At 41.1% G+C, this 16,104-nt stretch overlaps 1 protein-coding gene across 1 annotated transcript in view; it reads right to left on the bottom strand.

Moving 5' to 3' along the window:
• Positions 1-13,689, bottom strand: part of KCNAB1 (potassium voltage-gated channel subfamily A regulatory beta subunit 1) — a 315,639-nt gene extending 301,950 nt beyond the window's left edge. The window contains exon 1 of the mRNA XM_090273156.1: positions 13,402-13,689. Coding sequence (XP_090129282.1) covers positions 13,402-13,643 — 242 coding nt within the window. The 5' untranslated portion in view covers positions 13,644-13,689. The remainder of the gene's footprint in view (positions 1-13,401) is intronic.
• Between the last annotated feature and the right edge of the window lie 2,415 nt (positions 13,690-16,104).

The raw sequence follows: 16,104 nt of genomic DNA, 5'->3' as shown, positions 1-16,104 counted from the left end.
CTTGTTCTCTGTTATATCTACACTTACTTGCTAGTCTTACAGTTTTATGCTCTGGTGATAGACAGATGACTCCAATGTTTATATCTTTAGGGCAGGGAAGTGGAGAGCAATAGGGGAAAACCTTGTATAACTGCAATAGAACAGCAATTTAAAAGATAAATTTAATAAATAACAAAATAAAATTAAAATAAGAAAGATTTATATCTTTATATATTGAATATAAATCTCCAGCCGAACACTACTCAGCCATAAGAAAGAATGAAATATTGCCATTTGTGACAACATGAATGGATCTTGAGAGTATCACGCTAAGTGAAACAAATCAGATGGGAAAAGATAAGAATCGTGTGATTTCACTCATATGTAAGATATAAAAGGGAAAGCAATGAACAAACAAAACAAACAAACTCATGGATACAGAAAACAGGAGGGTGGTTACCAGAGGGAGGATGCAGAAGGTAAAGGGGGTAAGAGGAGACACCAGACTTCAAGTGGTGGGCACACAATGCAATCTACAGATGGTCTATTATATAACTGTACACTTGAAATGTATGTAATGTTATTAACCAATTTCACCCCAATAAACAATAAAACAATCTCCAGCCCAAACCTCTCCCATGAACGTCAGACTCTTGCCTACTTGACATGTTCAAACACCGAGCTCCTACTCTTCCTTTCACCAGATCTGCTCCCCTACAGTCTTACTCATCTCATTTATGGGCAACTGGACGGTCCCAATTGCCCAGGCCAGGAAAATTGGAGTTATCTTTGATTACCCCTTTTATCACATACTATATTTAATTTATTGGAAAATGCTCTTAACTCTACTCTTAAAATTAGTCCAGAATCAGATTACTTTCTCATCATTTTCATTCTGATGCAAGATAATGTTACCTCTTATCTTAACCATATCTGTAACTTTTAATGAGTAACACTGCTTCAACCTTTCAGTCTATTTTCCAGCTTAACTGTTGGAATAATCCTGTTATTTCATGGTGATCCAATTAAAAAAGAAATTATGTTAAAAAATAAAATAAAATCATGTCAGTCTCTCCCCTGATTAGTGTGGCTCAGTGGGATGGGTGTTGTACCACAAATCAAAAGGTTGCCAATTCAATTCCCTGGGCCAGGTCCCCTGTTGAGGGTGTGCAAGAGGCAATAGACTGATATTTCTCTAGCACACTGATGTTTCTCTCCCTCTCTGTCTCCCTCTGTTCCCATCTTTCTAAAAATAAATAAATTAAAATATTTTTTAAAAAATATCATGTCACTCTCCTGCTCAATAATATCCAAAGTCTTCCATCTCACTCAAACTAGATACCAATATATTTTGAAATGTCTTACAAAGACTTGAATCATTTTATTTTTTTGCAATAAAGTATTAACAATGACCAAAGAAAGGTTTGGTTCTTTGCCACCAGCTCCTGGGAGGTGAACTTTAGCTCTTGAAATGCTCTACCCAACAGGAGTGTCTGCGTTTACCTGGAGGCCGTGAGTCACACAGAATCTCTTCACCCTCTACACAGGCAAGTGACCAAGATCAACCATTCAGGTGGTCAGTGTGTCTATGTGGCCAATCTCCAGTGAGAACTATGGACACCAAATCTCTGATAAGTGTCCCTGGTTGGCAACACTTTGCATACTGACACACATTATTACTGACATAAAAGTGCTTTCCATATGACTCCATTGGGAGAGGACAACCAGAAGTTTTGTGCCTGGTTCTCTTCCTGCTGCTGATTTTAATATGGATCTCTTTTTGTAATAAACCTTAACTGTGAGTATAATGGCTCTGCTAAATTCTGTGAGTTCTAGTGAATCACTGAACCTGAGGGAGGTCTTGGGAACCTTCTGAACATGCAGTACTCTCCTTTACCTTCATGACATTATTTCTTGCTACTTGTCCATCATCACTTCCTTTTGTCACATTGGCTTCTGTGATGAGTCTTCCATATATACTTTCACGCTAGGCCTTTACACATGCTGTACCCTCTGTCTGGAGTACTCTGCCCCCCTCCCAGAAACTCAAATTATTATCCTTTTCACCTCTTTCAGATATTTATTCCAATGCCATATTCTCAGTGATGTATTCTCTGGCTATACCTACTTAAAATTGCAACTGTCCCTTGACAGGTACACTCATCCTCCTTCCATTCTTTATGGGTAGGAGCTCAGTGTTTGAACATGTCAAGTAGGCAAGAGTCTGACGTTCTATAAAGAACTTATTTGTTTTGAAATGTTACAAATTTGATATATTTAATTTGTTGTCTATAAGAGTGCCACCAATTAATTATAAAATATGAGTCAGTAGATTTGGCATGAACCTAATTTTCCATCTTCTAAGAGAATGTGTTCTGGATCACCCAATAGTTTAAAGGGGTCATAAGACATAATAAAGAAAATATTTAACCCATACAGGATATCAAGAAACCGAGAACTGGTGAACATGGAGTCAGAAATGGAAGGTCCTTGGAGAAAAAATGGTTGTTAGGAAGGAACAACCATTGGACTCTGTCCTCTGTCACTGAGTCTCACTCAGGCTCCTTCAGGCAATCAAACCCATTGCCTAGTTCCGCTAACACTGAGTTGAACAAGTCAGCATCTTGCCCAGGAGGCAGAGCGGGGCCAGGCTCAAATGAAAAGCCCCGCAATGAGCTAAGGATACCACCAAGGTACCATCCTGCAACTGCAGATCACCAGCTAAAGGGTTTCTTTGCTGTAGCCCAGATTGTCGCTGGAACAGTCTGATCCATATCAAGAACAAGAAGTTCCAATCAGAATTCACAATCACCCACAGTTACTTAGTAAAGAGAAAATCTTCTAGTGTATTTAGGATGATGGGTCAACTGGGAATCTCAGCAGGAGGGCTGACTGTCCAGACTTATCTCCATCTTTTGTGAAATAAACCTGGATAATTTAAATGAGATGATGCCCCTCTTGTAATAAAATTAGAAATAGAAGATGATCAGGAAAAACATAGACTAAAGAGAGCTAGATAATGGGGCTGGAGGACAAAGGGTAGGAAGGGGAAGAGCTTGCAGTGGGAAGAAATGGAGAAGGAGAGGCCCATGGCCCCATGTGTGGGTATATAAGCACCATATCTGAGGAGACGTGAGGAGTCTGCCCAGAGTGAAACCCCCACGGGCGTCGTCCTGGTCAGTATAATTCAGGACCCCACATGGATAGGGTTAGTCAGTGACACCATAGGGAACTTCCTGGAGGAAAGTACAGCGAAGACTCTGTGATCAGAGTAAACTAAATGAGTGAAGGAAAAGTGAAACAAGATGGATGTCTGAGGAGAAACAAAAATAAAGTGAGTGTGTGGCATCATGATCAGTGTGATGGCACCTACGAAGGTGTTAAAATCCAAGATTTAAGGACCTATTTCCTGTAGGAACAATGCTGTTTCCAAGTGCCACCATCACGAATGAGGACATTTTGGATGCTTTTAGTAAGCAGAGAAAATTAAGAAGTGCAGGAACACTCTAGATGGAGAACCTGGTGGAACCCACCCCCCACCTGGGCCCCGGGTCTGATTGTCAGCCAGTCAACAATGAAGGCTGACTTGTCCTACTCCTGCTTAATAATTCATTTATTCAGCAAATATTTGTTCAGTCCTACATTAGGTACGAGATTCTAGGGATTCAACATTAACTACACAGATAAAATCGTTGCCCTCCTGGAGTTTACTCTGGAGGCTGGGGTGGGGGTGAGGGGGGGATGGAGAGACAGACTGTACAGGAATAAACAAATAAGAACGCTAAAAGGAAAAACAGAAGTAAAAGAGAAAGGCGCTAATTTGTTGAATCTTATGAAAGAGTTACAATGAATATTAACCTTTTGAGAAATTATGCACAGAGGTGCCATTTGCACAGTGATCATCTCAAGTCATAACTCCTTTTTAAAGCCACAGCCAGCTTCTAAACACAGGCGACAAGGTGTTGTCACCGTGTACTGAGTTATAGAGTGCTGTAAAATTTCAAAAAGAGGGTGAATTGGTGACCTGTTACAGACCCTTCAAATGCTAAAGCAAGAGCTTTGGTACTTAATGAAGTGCATATTCTACACCCACGCTCCACAATTGTCAGAGCGTCTATCTCATTCTGCCTTAACAAATTAAAAGAAATACCATGGAAGAAACAACAGACTAAAGGCGATTGGGTCAAAGCTCCCTTGTCTAAAAAGATTCCATCTAACCCACTCAGAACCTACGTTTCCCTGATTACTGGGGCATCTCCACAATGGGCTCACCAGCACCTACTGCCAGAATCCACCCGCTTCCGCGCTGGAGCCAGTTTGGAATAGGCCTCTGCCTTTGGCGGCTGCTCCAGGCTCTTGGGGTGGTCCCCTGCCCCGTATCTATGGGTACCCGACTTTGGGCTGGACAGTCTCAGCCGCGTGCTTGGCCTCCCACCCCGCCTCTCAGTGCCTTTCTCCAGTTCCTGGTGACTCTCAGCCGCACCACTAGCGCGCACTATGCAGCTAAGATGAGTGAACACAGACAGATGACTGAATTTATGCAAGTCAGTTAGGTCAGTAAGTCTTTGAGATCCACCTCAGCTTTGGACCTAAAGTTCGGGATGAAAATGTAGTGGCCCTTGCTGGGTAACGCAGTCCTGGACACAAAATTGGTAGCGGGGCACCAGACCTTCAGACAAGCTTAGCAATTGTGTGGCACTACAGCGCCACCTCCCCACTCAAAGCTGACATTGCAATTAGTCACGGCTCTTTTCCCACTGACTTCTCTGTGCTAGTATTAATTCCGGTCTGAGCTGTTGAAGATAGAAGAAAACTAAAAAGACATGACCACAGCAACAAATATATGATCCTAATTTGAATTCAGTATTAGTGGAGTAAAAAAGTTTCCATAAAGGCCATTATTGTGGTGGCTGACAAAATTGGAATACAGATGGTAGAGCAGATGAAAGCATATTATGTAAATTTCACTGTAGTAGGTAATTATACTGGGGGGGGGTATATAAAGGAATAACCTACAAGGTACTGATAAGTAAAGGACCATGACATATGTAACTTACTCTCAAAAGCTTTAGAAAAATGAACTGGAGGTGGGGGGCTGCAAGGAGCATGTGTGTAAGAACCTGAGCAAAGTTAAGGCAAGTGGGGAAAAATGTTAACAGCATGTTAAAGGATAAAGTACCTACAGATGTTTTGAATTATTCTTGCAACTTTTCTGTATGTTTGAAATTATGTTCAAATAAAAAGGGTTGTTGTTTTTTAAAATGATCTGGTTTTAAGAACTAGAAAACTTGTCTAAAAATAGCCCCTATACAACTTGGACTCCCACCATTAGAAGTTCATTTCTTTGGATATGACAGAATTTTCAGACATCCTCAGGCCCCCAACTTCAACTGGGACAGCTTTGCTTTCACCTGTTTAAAGAAATTATACTTCTGCTTTGTAGTTGTTTGAAAGAACCTGTCTTTATCTGAACATTAACACACCACAAGATGTATAATTGAAATCTTACGGGAATTAGTCGATAACTAGCTATGGGCTGGCAAAGGGATCACTGGGTGAAAAGTTAAAGTGCTAGGTGTGAACAGACGTCCCATGATAAACAAAAATGAGCCCTGGTCACAGAGGAGGAAAGGTACTGTCATTCGTCGACCTCCTAATTTGGTGCTCAGCCAGACCCGCAGGTCATGGTTCTAAGAACATTTTTCGATTCCCAGTCAGTCTTCTCCAAGGCCATCCTGACACACATCTTCCAGATTCACTACATCTGCTCCATTTTAACTGTGCAAAAATGTGCCTGCACCTGATATGGGGCAAAAGACATTAATAAAACATTCTCTGAAGGAAGGCCACGTGGGGGAGACATCTGCCTTTCTTTTCTCCACCAGCCACCCCCAGAGGTCTGCAGTGTGGTTCAGAGTCCTCTGTGCTCAGAAACTCAGGGACATAGAAAATTTGCTCTATCAAACATCTAAGTGGATTAAGTTATGGTAACATAAGGGCTTCTGAGATTCCCAAAACTATGCTGGCCATAATTTCTCCTTTTTTTCACTATAAAAAATTTTCCACATGGTGTCAATAGAGACACTTCTTAATTTTCACAATCAAAGTAAATATACACACTCAAGTTGAAGTTTTCCTCTAGCATTGTCTGGGCTAAGATTTCTGCTATGTGCGGTTCAGGGTACAAACGCGTTCCATTTTCTTTATAAAATAGCTCATTCTAGTGGCACTCAGGGGAACTGCAGGGAAATTCAGGAAGAGTTTGTGGGTTTTTTCCTTGAGTGAAAAATATATTTGACTTATAGCTGCTCCTTAGTCAGAAAGAAACAGACCTCAAAATGCCTATTTCTTCATATGAAACCACTGCCAACAATTTCTACATGAGAACAGGCAGATTCATATAATCCTGTGTTGCTTTCAAACCCTGAATTTTCAATGTTTTCATTCTGCCACAGAAACAAAGCAACTTTCCCCCTGGAAAACCACAACTGGAAATTTCAAAACATAATAGTTCAAATCCAAGCGGCACTCATCTCTTACTCTCGTTTAAATTTGAGAGCATTTTCTATCTAAACTGACAGTTTAAAAAATGTACTTATTTTAGAACTTCTGTTCCAGCCGATAGGAAAAAAACAACAACATTCTGTCCCATTCTGAACAGGCCTCTGTCCCAAAGCCTTCCGGGTCCCACACCAGCAGCCTATTCAGGTTTCAAGGAATCACATAGTTTCGGAGCCTGAACCCTCTGGGTGTTACCCATGTTGCTCCGGAAATGTGAACGCCAGCAGAGTCGCAGCTACAGCGCTCAGAGCAAATGAGCACAGGCCCCGCAACAGACCAAAATTAGGCCAGTCTAAAATATATCATGTGGGCTCTTTTTTTTTTTTAATGTAGGACATACAACCCCTGCACAGGTAGCTTTTTTTTTTTTTTTTCTAGGCTTTGATTTTCAAGCAGGTCTGAGCGTGGCAAGTGTCCCATGATAAAATAGGTCGCAGGAATGCATAGGAAAGAGACTGGCGGAGGTGGGGGTGGGGGGATGTTATGAGGAGGGGATCCTTCGAGGATGGCCATACATTTAATTCAGGGACAAAAATAAGTTTAAAAGCAGAAAGGGAACAAAGAGAAGGTTCTTTCCTGAGTTCCGCTGTGCCCCTTTGCACGAATAGTATTATCTGGTCAGGGAGGACTTGTTATTTTTATTTTATAGAAAAGGAAGTGGAGGCTCAGAGAGAGAGGGAGGGAGGAAGCTAGTCTTCAAATCCTCCAGCCAGGACACCACTTTCTCACTATGACAGAACCCAGAGAACGGTTTTCAGCATGAAAAATAGTTTCTACTTATCTTTAGAATTGTCATTTTGAGACTAAGGAAAACTATCAGTTAATGAATATTTTCAAACGCTTGGCGTGGACATCTTTGAGAAGAGCGGGCAAGTGAGTGAGGTCTCTCTCTACCTCCCCTGCGCTCTTCTTCAGCTCCTTCCCTCCTGTGTTCCTGCACAGTTAGCCTGGAGCACTAAGCTCGGCCCTGACACCCCAGCTTTCTCCTTGATCTAGTCTAGAATCTTCTCCCATCTTCTCTGTTTTCAGGTCAGGCCTAGTAGATGTCCTATTTCTTTGCCACCAATTAGCTTTAGAGTCCATTTTAACAGCAAAATGGATGCCTTAGTCAAAGAAACTCTCAGTCACTGTCTCAAGCCAATGGGGGAGACACTGCAAGATAAGAGTGGGAGCTTTAGTCCTTTTGTTTCATTCTGTCTCAGATATTTATGGTCTAGACACAAAGCTAGCCACTGAAAACACACAGATTGATAAAAGATAATTTCATCTTCACATTACACCATTTGGAGAGTAATGTATTCCAACACTTCATGAGGCCATTTTAATTAAACAGAACAGCCATGTACACGGTAAAAAGAAAAAAAGATGCTCAATAGATCCTAAGGATATATTTTGATAGGAGAAGCAAAATATTTACAAAAGCAAGTGAGGAAAGAAGGGTGATATGCTCAGAATTGTGCAAGATTCAATTTGCAAGTATTTATTTTCTGCCCCTCTCTCTACACCATTATATATGTTTTCCTTCAACCTCTGAAAGAGGACTACATGATGGATTCCTAGGGTCAGTGAAGATGAAGTTTGGAGCAAGGGAGCTCAGTTTGTTAGGCTCCCACTCTGAGAGGCATTGAGCTAAGCACTTTCACATGTGTGACTGCATTTAATTCTTATACCATCATTGTGAGCTCGGTTGAATTAGGCCCGTTTTACAGATGAAGAAACTAAAGCTCAGCAAGGTTAAGTAACACATTGTGCCTAACTAACATACAGGAGAAAATATAGGAGAAAAGAGCAGTTCCTATTCACTCTTTGATGTTGTTCTTTCTGTTCCCCAACTTCTTAATGGATGTACCCCAATCAAGCAATACACATGCATTGAGCACTTTCTATGCATGTGTATTGCATGGGAGAATTACAAAATATTATAATCTCTAGTCTTTATCCTCAAGGTGACAAAAGCATAATTTTGAGAATAAGACACACGCACACACAACTAATAATCCAAATTCTATGTTCAGGAAAGACAGGTCATACTATAGGAGAGAAGGGAAAGACTCTGGGTTGGATTTTCCTAGGCAAGGAAGATGTTAAAAGTATTCTAGATAGAGAAAGTAATGATGAGTGAGACGCAGTGGACTGTAGCAGGTTCCAGAGCAGATCAACAAGAGGAGCACCTGGAAAAGTGGTTAAGAGCAGGATGGTGAATGTAACGGCATCCCCAGGAGGAAGAAGTGTGTGTGTGTGTGTGTGTGTGTGTGTGTGTGTGTGTTGGCATGGGGTGGGATGGTGGGGGAACTGGGAATAAATATGGAGAGTCTGCAGAGCGCACTGGACTGGGCCCCAAAAGACAGGGGTTCCCTGCTTCACGTCTTCAGGCTAGTCATCCAGCATCTGAGCCTCAATTTTTCTCAGCTGTTAAACCAAAAATTACAGCAGATTATCTCTGAGTTCTGTCCCATATAATACTACTTCTCCTGGCCTTTCCTTTTTTTTTATTGTCCCCTCTCCACCTACCTCCAGGCTAGTAAAAAAGTTATCTTTGGTTGGAAAATAGCATAACTGTTTTATTTTGTTTTTTGAGAAACAATTGTTTTATTCCATGAACCTGGACAAACCCTGTCACTATAATAAATAGCAATATCTGTGTCATCACTATTAGGGAATTTTTAAATCATAAATAATCTCAAACTGATCAATGTGGTTACTATTAAACTAGTATCAATTCTTCTTCCATCCACTCACTTGCTTTTGATGAATTGTTACTTGATGCAATGCCATTTCCTAACATTAGGGACTCCAGAGGAAAGAGTTCTAGGAATCTCACTGCTGTACTTACTATAAGGATATTTTTGAGGATGTTATTAAATACACAAAAAAAGAAGAACCCTGAGAGAAACTTCTCTCTGATCTCCAGGTCAGGAAGAAGTGTGCCATTCCTGAGCACCCCTGACTCATCTCTCCCTCAAGGACTCTGTGACTGTTTGAAAGAGCTCCATTTCCATTTTCACAACCTGGTGCTGCTAGAAAATGCAGAGCCAAATCCAGGGCCAAAGGCATGGCTTGCAGGTGGCACACTCACTCACCCGGACTGTCTTTTCTTCCTCCTCTTAATCTTTCTTGGCCTCCTTGTTTTTCTCCTTCTATATTTATTTTTATCTTTCCAATTTATATGCATTTGGACCCCTAAGGACCTCTGAACACAAGGAAGTATAAGAAATAAATAAACACAAACAAGTAAATAAATAACCTGTACTACTGAAAGCTTTGTTTTCCATACCAGAGGTGAGCAAACTTCAGCCTGCTGGCCAAATCCAGCCTGCCACCTGTTTTTGTATGATCCACAAGATCAGATTGGTTTTTATATCTTTTTAATGATTTGGGAGAAAAAAAGAAAGGGAGATCTGTAATATAAGAAAATTATATGAAACTCAGATTTCAGTAACTGTAAATAAAGTTTATTGGAACATAGCTGCATTCACTCATTTGCTTATTTGTCAATGGCCACCCTCACCCTCAACAGCAGAGTTCAGTAGTTATGACAAAGGTGGATGTGGCCATGAGCCTGAAGTACTTACTATCTATCTGGACTTCTACAGGAAAACTTTGCTGACCCCTTGATTAGACCTTCATTGTACATATGTTTGAGTTCCTCTTGGATAATGTTAGTTTTATAATATTGCCTCGAAGCTAGGTGTTTGCTGCATCCTTACTCAGTTTAGCTATTTTTTGTGATTTGTCCATAAAACTACTTCTCAGTACACTTTAACCTTGACCCAAGCCTGAGCATACTGCCTATCTCAGAGTTCCATACTATGTAATACGGACAATTAACTTTCAGCCACTTAGAAATAACTGAAGGACCCTCCTGGGTAACTGTTTTATAGACACTAATAGAATGATTCCACAAAAACTTCTATCTTTGCTGAAAATTCTAAGGCACCAGAAGGATCTACACAGCAACTTGGCACTTTTCACACCACATTCAAACAATTTCCTCCAGTTTCTTTTCAGTTGATACATGTGTTTGCATATTTACTGATTTTTTTCCCCTCCCCTGGTCACCCTTAGTTAGAAATATAACCAAGTCTCCATGGAAACACAGCAAAATGCTCTCTCACAGACGATCGAGGGACCTGAGCAGCTGGTATTGGGCTGAGGGCTGCAATGGCTTCTAACCAAATTAGGAAGAGAAAGCAGCTCACCCAGCTCTTCCAGGCCTCTCAGAATTCTAAAGCTCAGCATGGAAACCTACACAGATCATGAATTGCTGAGAATTTTTTATTCTTTCTTTTCCTTCTGAGAATAGTCTATCTTACTTACTTCTATGTTTCTCTACAAGGGGTGTTCATCTCCTGCCCCTAGAATGATTTACAGAGTCTACAGAATAAGCAGGAAGGGAATCTACATTTAGTGAGCACCTACTGTGTGTTAGGCACTTGATGTCACAGCTGGCCCACAGTTTACACAGTTTGTAAACCAGGAGAGCTGGGATTTGAACTCTAGTCTGGTCAATGCCAAAGCCCATTATTTTTCCCCTGCATATGAAATAAGATCCTTCTGTAGAAGATAGGACAGACCGGTTCAACCAGGTCTTTTAACAAAATCTTGAGGGAAGGGAGAAATCAAGATAAAGAAGTAAGAATATGAAAGTTACCTTCTGTCATAAACTCCAACTATGTATATAAGAAGTCAAGGTCAAAACTAAGTTATGGAGGAACCAAAAGAACTAGGATTCTCTTCCCCAACAATCACTCCCTTATACTTAAAGAAATGATGTTTTAAATAATGTGAATAAGTGCCTTGAAAGAAGAATAGACAAAGTACTATGGTAATGCAGAGAAAGAAGATGTGCTTCAAGTTGGGAGGTGGTGGTGGAGGAATGCACCAAGAAGAAGTGGCAGAGCACAGCAAGTCATTCGTAATTCAAAGCCTTGGCTATTCCTGGGGCTGATGATCAATTTAACTACACTTTTCTTTCCTCAAATTCTGATGAGGAACAACAATCTCCTAAGTCCCATTCCTCACTAGATCTGGTGGCATGCATGCTTGCCCTAGAGCTTGTCTCTCTGAGCAGGATCTGGTATCTTCAAGGTCACAGAGCCTTGCTCTCCAAGGCATTATGAAGAGTCAGCTCAGGACTGTACTCTCAAGCTGTGCAGAGTGTGGAGCCTCAGAAACCAGGCTGGGGAATGACTGCTCCCCTCAAGCAGGTGGGCTCCAGGTCCCCAACTTCAACCTTGCTTTTACCTGTTTGAAGAAAGTATCCCTCTGCTTCATAAATATTTGAAAAGCACCATCCTAGAACATATCTCCATCTGAACCTTGGCACGCATCACAAGATGTGTAACTGATATTCAAACCAGGACTTTTGAGAGAAAGAGTTCTGCCCTCTTAAGGCTTATACAAGAGTTCATGGTAATACTACCCTTCCTATAGTAAAGATGCAAAGATATATTTTTCTTAAAAAATGAAACAGTTCATCCTCACCTGCTCTGTACTCCACCACTGCCACCACTGAGGGTCACGGAAGGAATGGAGAAAAGAATGAGAGAACATGGAGAGGCAGAGAGAGAGGCAGCTCATTCTAGTGGAAGACAGTCTCAGGAAAGGTGGGTGAGGAATGTTGGCACCTCCTCCTCCATCCCAATGTATAGAGCCACCACGGGTTGTCTTGAAAAAGTGAATAGATTCTCCTTAGGCTCCACCTCTAAAGCATAATGGGGTGGACTGTCCGATGTTTATATGCCCTATAAGCCTAAAATGCATTCCTCTTAGGCATGAGCCCTTGATTGCATAATAGTCTGTGTGAAATACAGAGGAGCTGTCTCATTGCAAATTGCTTTATTAATCAAATTAGTGGATAAACTAGAGTACTAGCTACAACATTAAAATTGACCTTTATATCACAGAGAATTGAAATCATTGGGGAACATCTGGTGCATGCAAAAACAATCTTACTCTGTGGAGCAGAAGTTTTTACTTGAGCTGAAACAACTGGTCTTTACAAACACTATATATAGAGAGAGGGGGCGAGGGGAAGAGAGAGAGAGAGAGAGAGAGAGAGAGACTTTCTTTTTTTAAGTATTCAGTACCCGTGTCCTTTGGAATGCCTTTGGCTCTGCTTCCCAGAGGTTGAAAACTCCAGGCGGTAGTAAAGGAAGCATTTCTGCTGGATTAGCTAAGCACAAGCACATCTTACAGAGGTCTGACTAATAATTGCTCTGAAAAAGAAGGATGCTTCGCATCTCAGAGCAATTTATAAAGATTACACATCTAACCCCCCAAAAGGAAGGAAATTTCTCCCCTTTGTTAATCTTTCACAGAATAAGTAATAAGATTGGAAGTTTAGAGAATAACCAGTAATTTATCTTGGGCTACATTGATAAAAAGTCCTGTCATTTCAAGAAGAACTAGCTCAGTTTCATGAACTACTTTATTAGCCATAAGCACTGACCACATGATTCAGGCTTAGAAGGAAATAACAGTCCCAAAGCCCAGGCAGCTAAAAAATCTTACTCTTAATTTATAAATTCCCTTAAGAAGAACAGAGTCCCCATGCTTCATTATGACCCACTAAATCACCTGTCTACTCAAAGTCAAAGACATTCTTACTGGCAGCACATGGTCAGGAGTTTCACAGGTGAGCTTGACTGTTTTTTATGTAACCTTTTGAGCAGAGAGGAAGTAGACAATTTAAAGCTTGAAAAAATAAGGCAGCCCAAGAGGAGGGCTCACTGCATTCACATTCCTTTTTCTTTTTCTATGTGTGGTTTTTTTCGCTATTCCAATCCTTATTTCCTTGATAACAACAACATTTGACTTCAGTGCAGTGCCCTGGTTGGATGACATACAACCAACAAGTACCTGTAAGCCATGCCCGTCTCTGCCCTGGTGGTTTCCCACAACGAAATTCCATGGACTCGTAAAAACTTCTCCAGGTATTTCCTTTCCGCCGTTCCACTGGGCCTAACAGGCCAGCAGGCAGCCTGAAGCGGTGGCTTGGTCACTGCCAGGTGTCGTCTACATTTCAGAGCGGATTCACTGGATTTGGGCAGACCCAGCTTGGGGCTGGGGATGTCTGCACAGGCAGGTTTATACAGATGCATGCTTCAAAACCCCAGGGAAGCAATTCTGATTTCACAGTACTCAGCTCTAAGACTGGCTATATCTTACTATGATTAACTTGAGTTATCTGGCTTTGCTATGTCCCTAAAAGGGATCAGACTGTTTGCCTTAGATGTCCCTTATGGTTTTTGCATGCAAGCTGGCTCCTGAGTTCCTGGCATTGCTGCTGGCTCTATGTCTCTGCTGAAGCCTATGAAAAAAGAAGCCTGACAAAGGCCAATCACTTTTCTTGTCCCTGTAAAGTTCTCAGGTCAAATTTCAGCAACTAAGAATTGGCCCTGGGGAAAAAGAAATACGAGCATTCTTTCCCATGTCTTTCTATTTAGGTAAAGGGAATATTTTGGTGGGATGTGAGCCAACCAAAAGTTCTGTTCTCATAAGGACCATATGGCTTTGAGGATGATTCATGAGTGTGTAACGAGACCTCTCTAAATTATCAAATATTTCATAATCAAATAACTTATTATACTAGTGGCATGATTCATCTTGGCAACAGGTCCATTAACCATTTTCTTCTTCAGATATTGCTGTCAAATGATAGGACATATCAATAAGGTGGCTGTAAAAAAACAAAAGGCCCCCACCGATATGCGCAATTGATATTTTATGAAGGTGCAGGAGCAACTCAACAGAAGGACTGGCTTTTCAATAAGTGGTACTGAGGCAGCTGGCACTGATAAGCAAAAACAAACAGACAAAAATAAATGAATCCTTGACTTACACCTCATAAATCTACAAAAATTAACTCAAAATGGATCACAGACTTTTACATCAAATGTAAAATGATAAAACTTGTAGGTAAAAACTTAAGAGAAGAATTTCAGGACCTGGGGCTAAGTGAAGAGTTCTTATACTTGACACCAAAAATACAATTCATAAAGAAAAATTTATAAATTGGATCTTATAAACATTCAAAGCTCGCTTTGTGAAAGACCCTGTAAAGAGGATGAAAAAACAAATTATAAACTGAGAGAAAATATTTGCAAACCACATACCCAGCAAAACACTTGTAACTAAAACAAAGAATATCTCAAAATGCAACAATAAAAACATAAACAATCCAACTAGCAAATGGACAGAAGATATGAACAAACGTTTTACTCAAGAGGAGATACAGATGGCAAGTAAGCACGTGAAAAGATGGTCACCACCATTAGCCATTAGAGAAATGCACATTAAATCCACAATGAGATATCACTACACATCTATCAGAAATGGCTAAAATAAACATGGTATTAACACCAAATGCTGCCAAAGACTCAGAGACACAGAATCACTCAAAAAATTGCTGGCGGGAATGTAAAAAGGTAGTGCCACTCCCCCCAAAAGTATGGCAGTTTCTTCTAAAACTAAATATACCAAACTTACCATGTGACACAGCAACTGTACTCTTGGCTGTTTATCCCAGAGAAACTAAATCTATGTTCACACAAAAACCTATGCACAAACGTTTACAGCAGGTTAATTTGTAACAGCCAAGGGAGAAACAGAGGTGAACTGGGAAAGCAGTCATGAAAAATGAGACGTGAGCCTTCTCCAGTGCATCACTGTCTCTTTCTGCCCTGTAGATATGGAGCCAATAGGTGGCCTTCTGTCTAAAGCAAGTGCAAAGGAAACAGCCAATGGGACCCCTAGGTGCGAATGTGCACTCTGTAGCCAAAGAGGCCTCGAAAGATGGCTGCTGGGGGCACAGAGTGCCTTGGAGAAGTAGATGAGGAGGAAGGAAGGTTGGAAATGGGGTCTTGGTCCTCTTATATAGGCTTTGTGCTCTCTCTTTAAGTAATGTTGGGCCATGGAAAGTTTGAGAGGGTATTGTGGTCACGTGCTGTCAAATCATCACTGAAGCAATGCTTCCAGGATGCTGAGAACACGTTTCCCCTTATCCCAGTCTGCACTGGCCTGGCAGAGAAAAATTCCCATGGAATGCAGGTGGAGTACAGTGGAAATAGCATGGGCTGTGAAACCAGGAAGACAGGTTTGGATCCTACCCCCTATGACACTAGTGAATTGACTGAAGGCACTTCCTGAACCCCAGTTTCTTCCTCTGGAAAAATATACCTCACCATATTACCTCATAGGGTTGTTGTAAAGAATAAAGGAAATATGGTATTTGATGTACCTGGCACAGAATAAATAACCCAATAAATGGTGGTTACTATAATAATATCTCCTGCAGGGCACAACTCTAAAGACTGTCATGACCTTGCAGTCCGTGTGGATGGTGCCCCTTAGAGTTGCAGTGCCGGGCTGGCATAGGTGTATGTAGCAGATCCTGACAGACAGCAAGCCACAAGTTTCAGGGCACTTCAATGCAATGGGTTACACAACTGCAGAATGGATGGGATGGCTTTAAATATGACTTAATCCTTTCTAAAGAGAAGTGAAGGATTATCTGGATACAGCCGATTTGTTCATTACATGACAAGAAATCTCTCCACCAAT

This window comes from Furipterus horrens, unplaced genomic scaffold (genome assembly GCF_987537825.1).
Source record: "Furipterus horrens unplaced genomic scaffold, mFurHor1.1.pri manual_scaffold_1, whole genome shotgun sequence".
NCBI classification, from domain to species: Eukaryota; Metazoa; Chordata; class Mammalia; order Chiroptera; family Furipteridae; genus Furipterus; species Furipterus horrens.
This window is presented reverse-complemented; position numbering and strand designations above follow the sequence as displayed.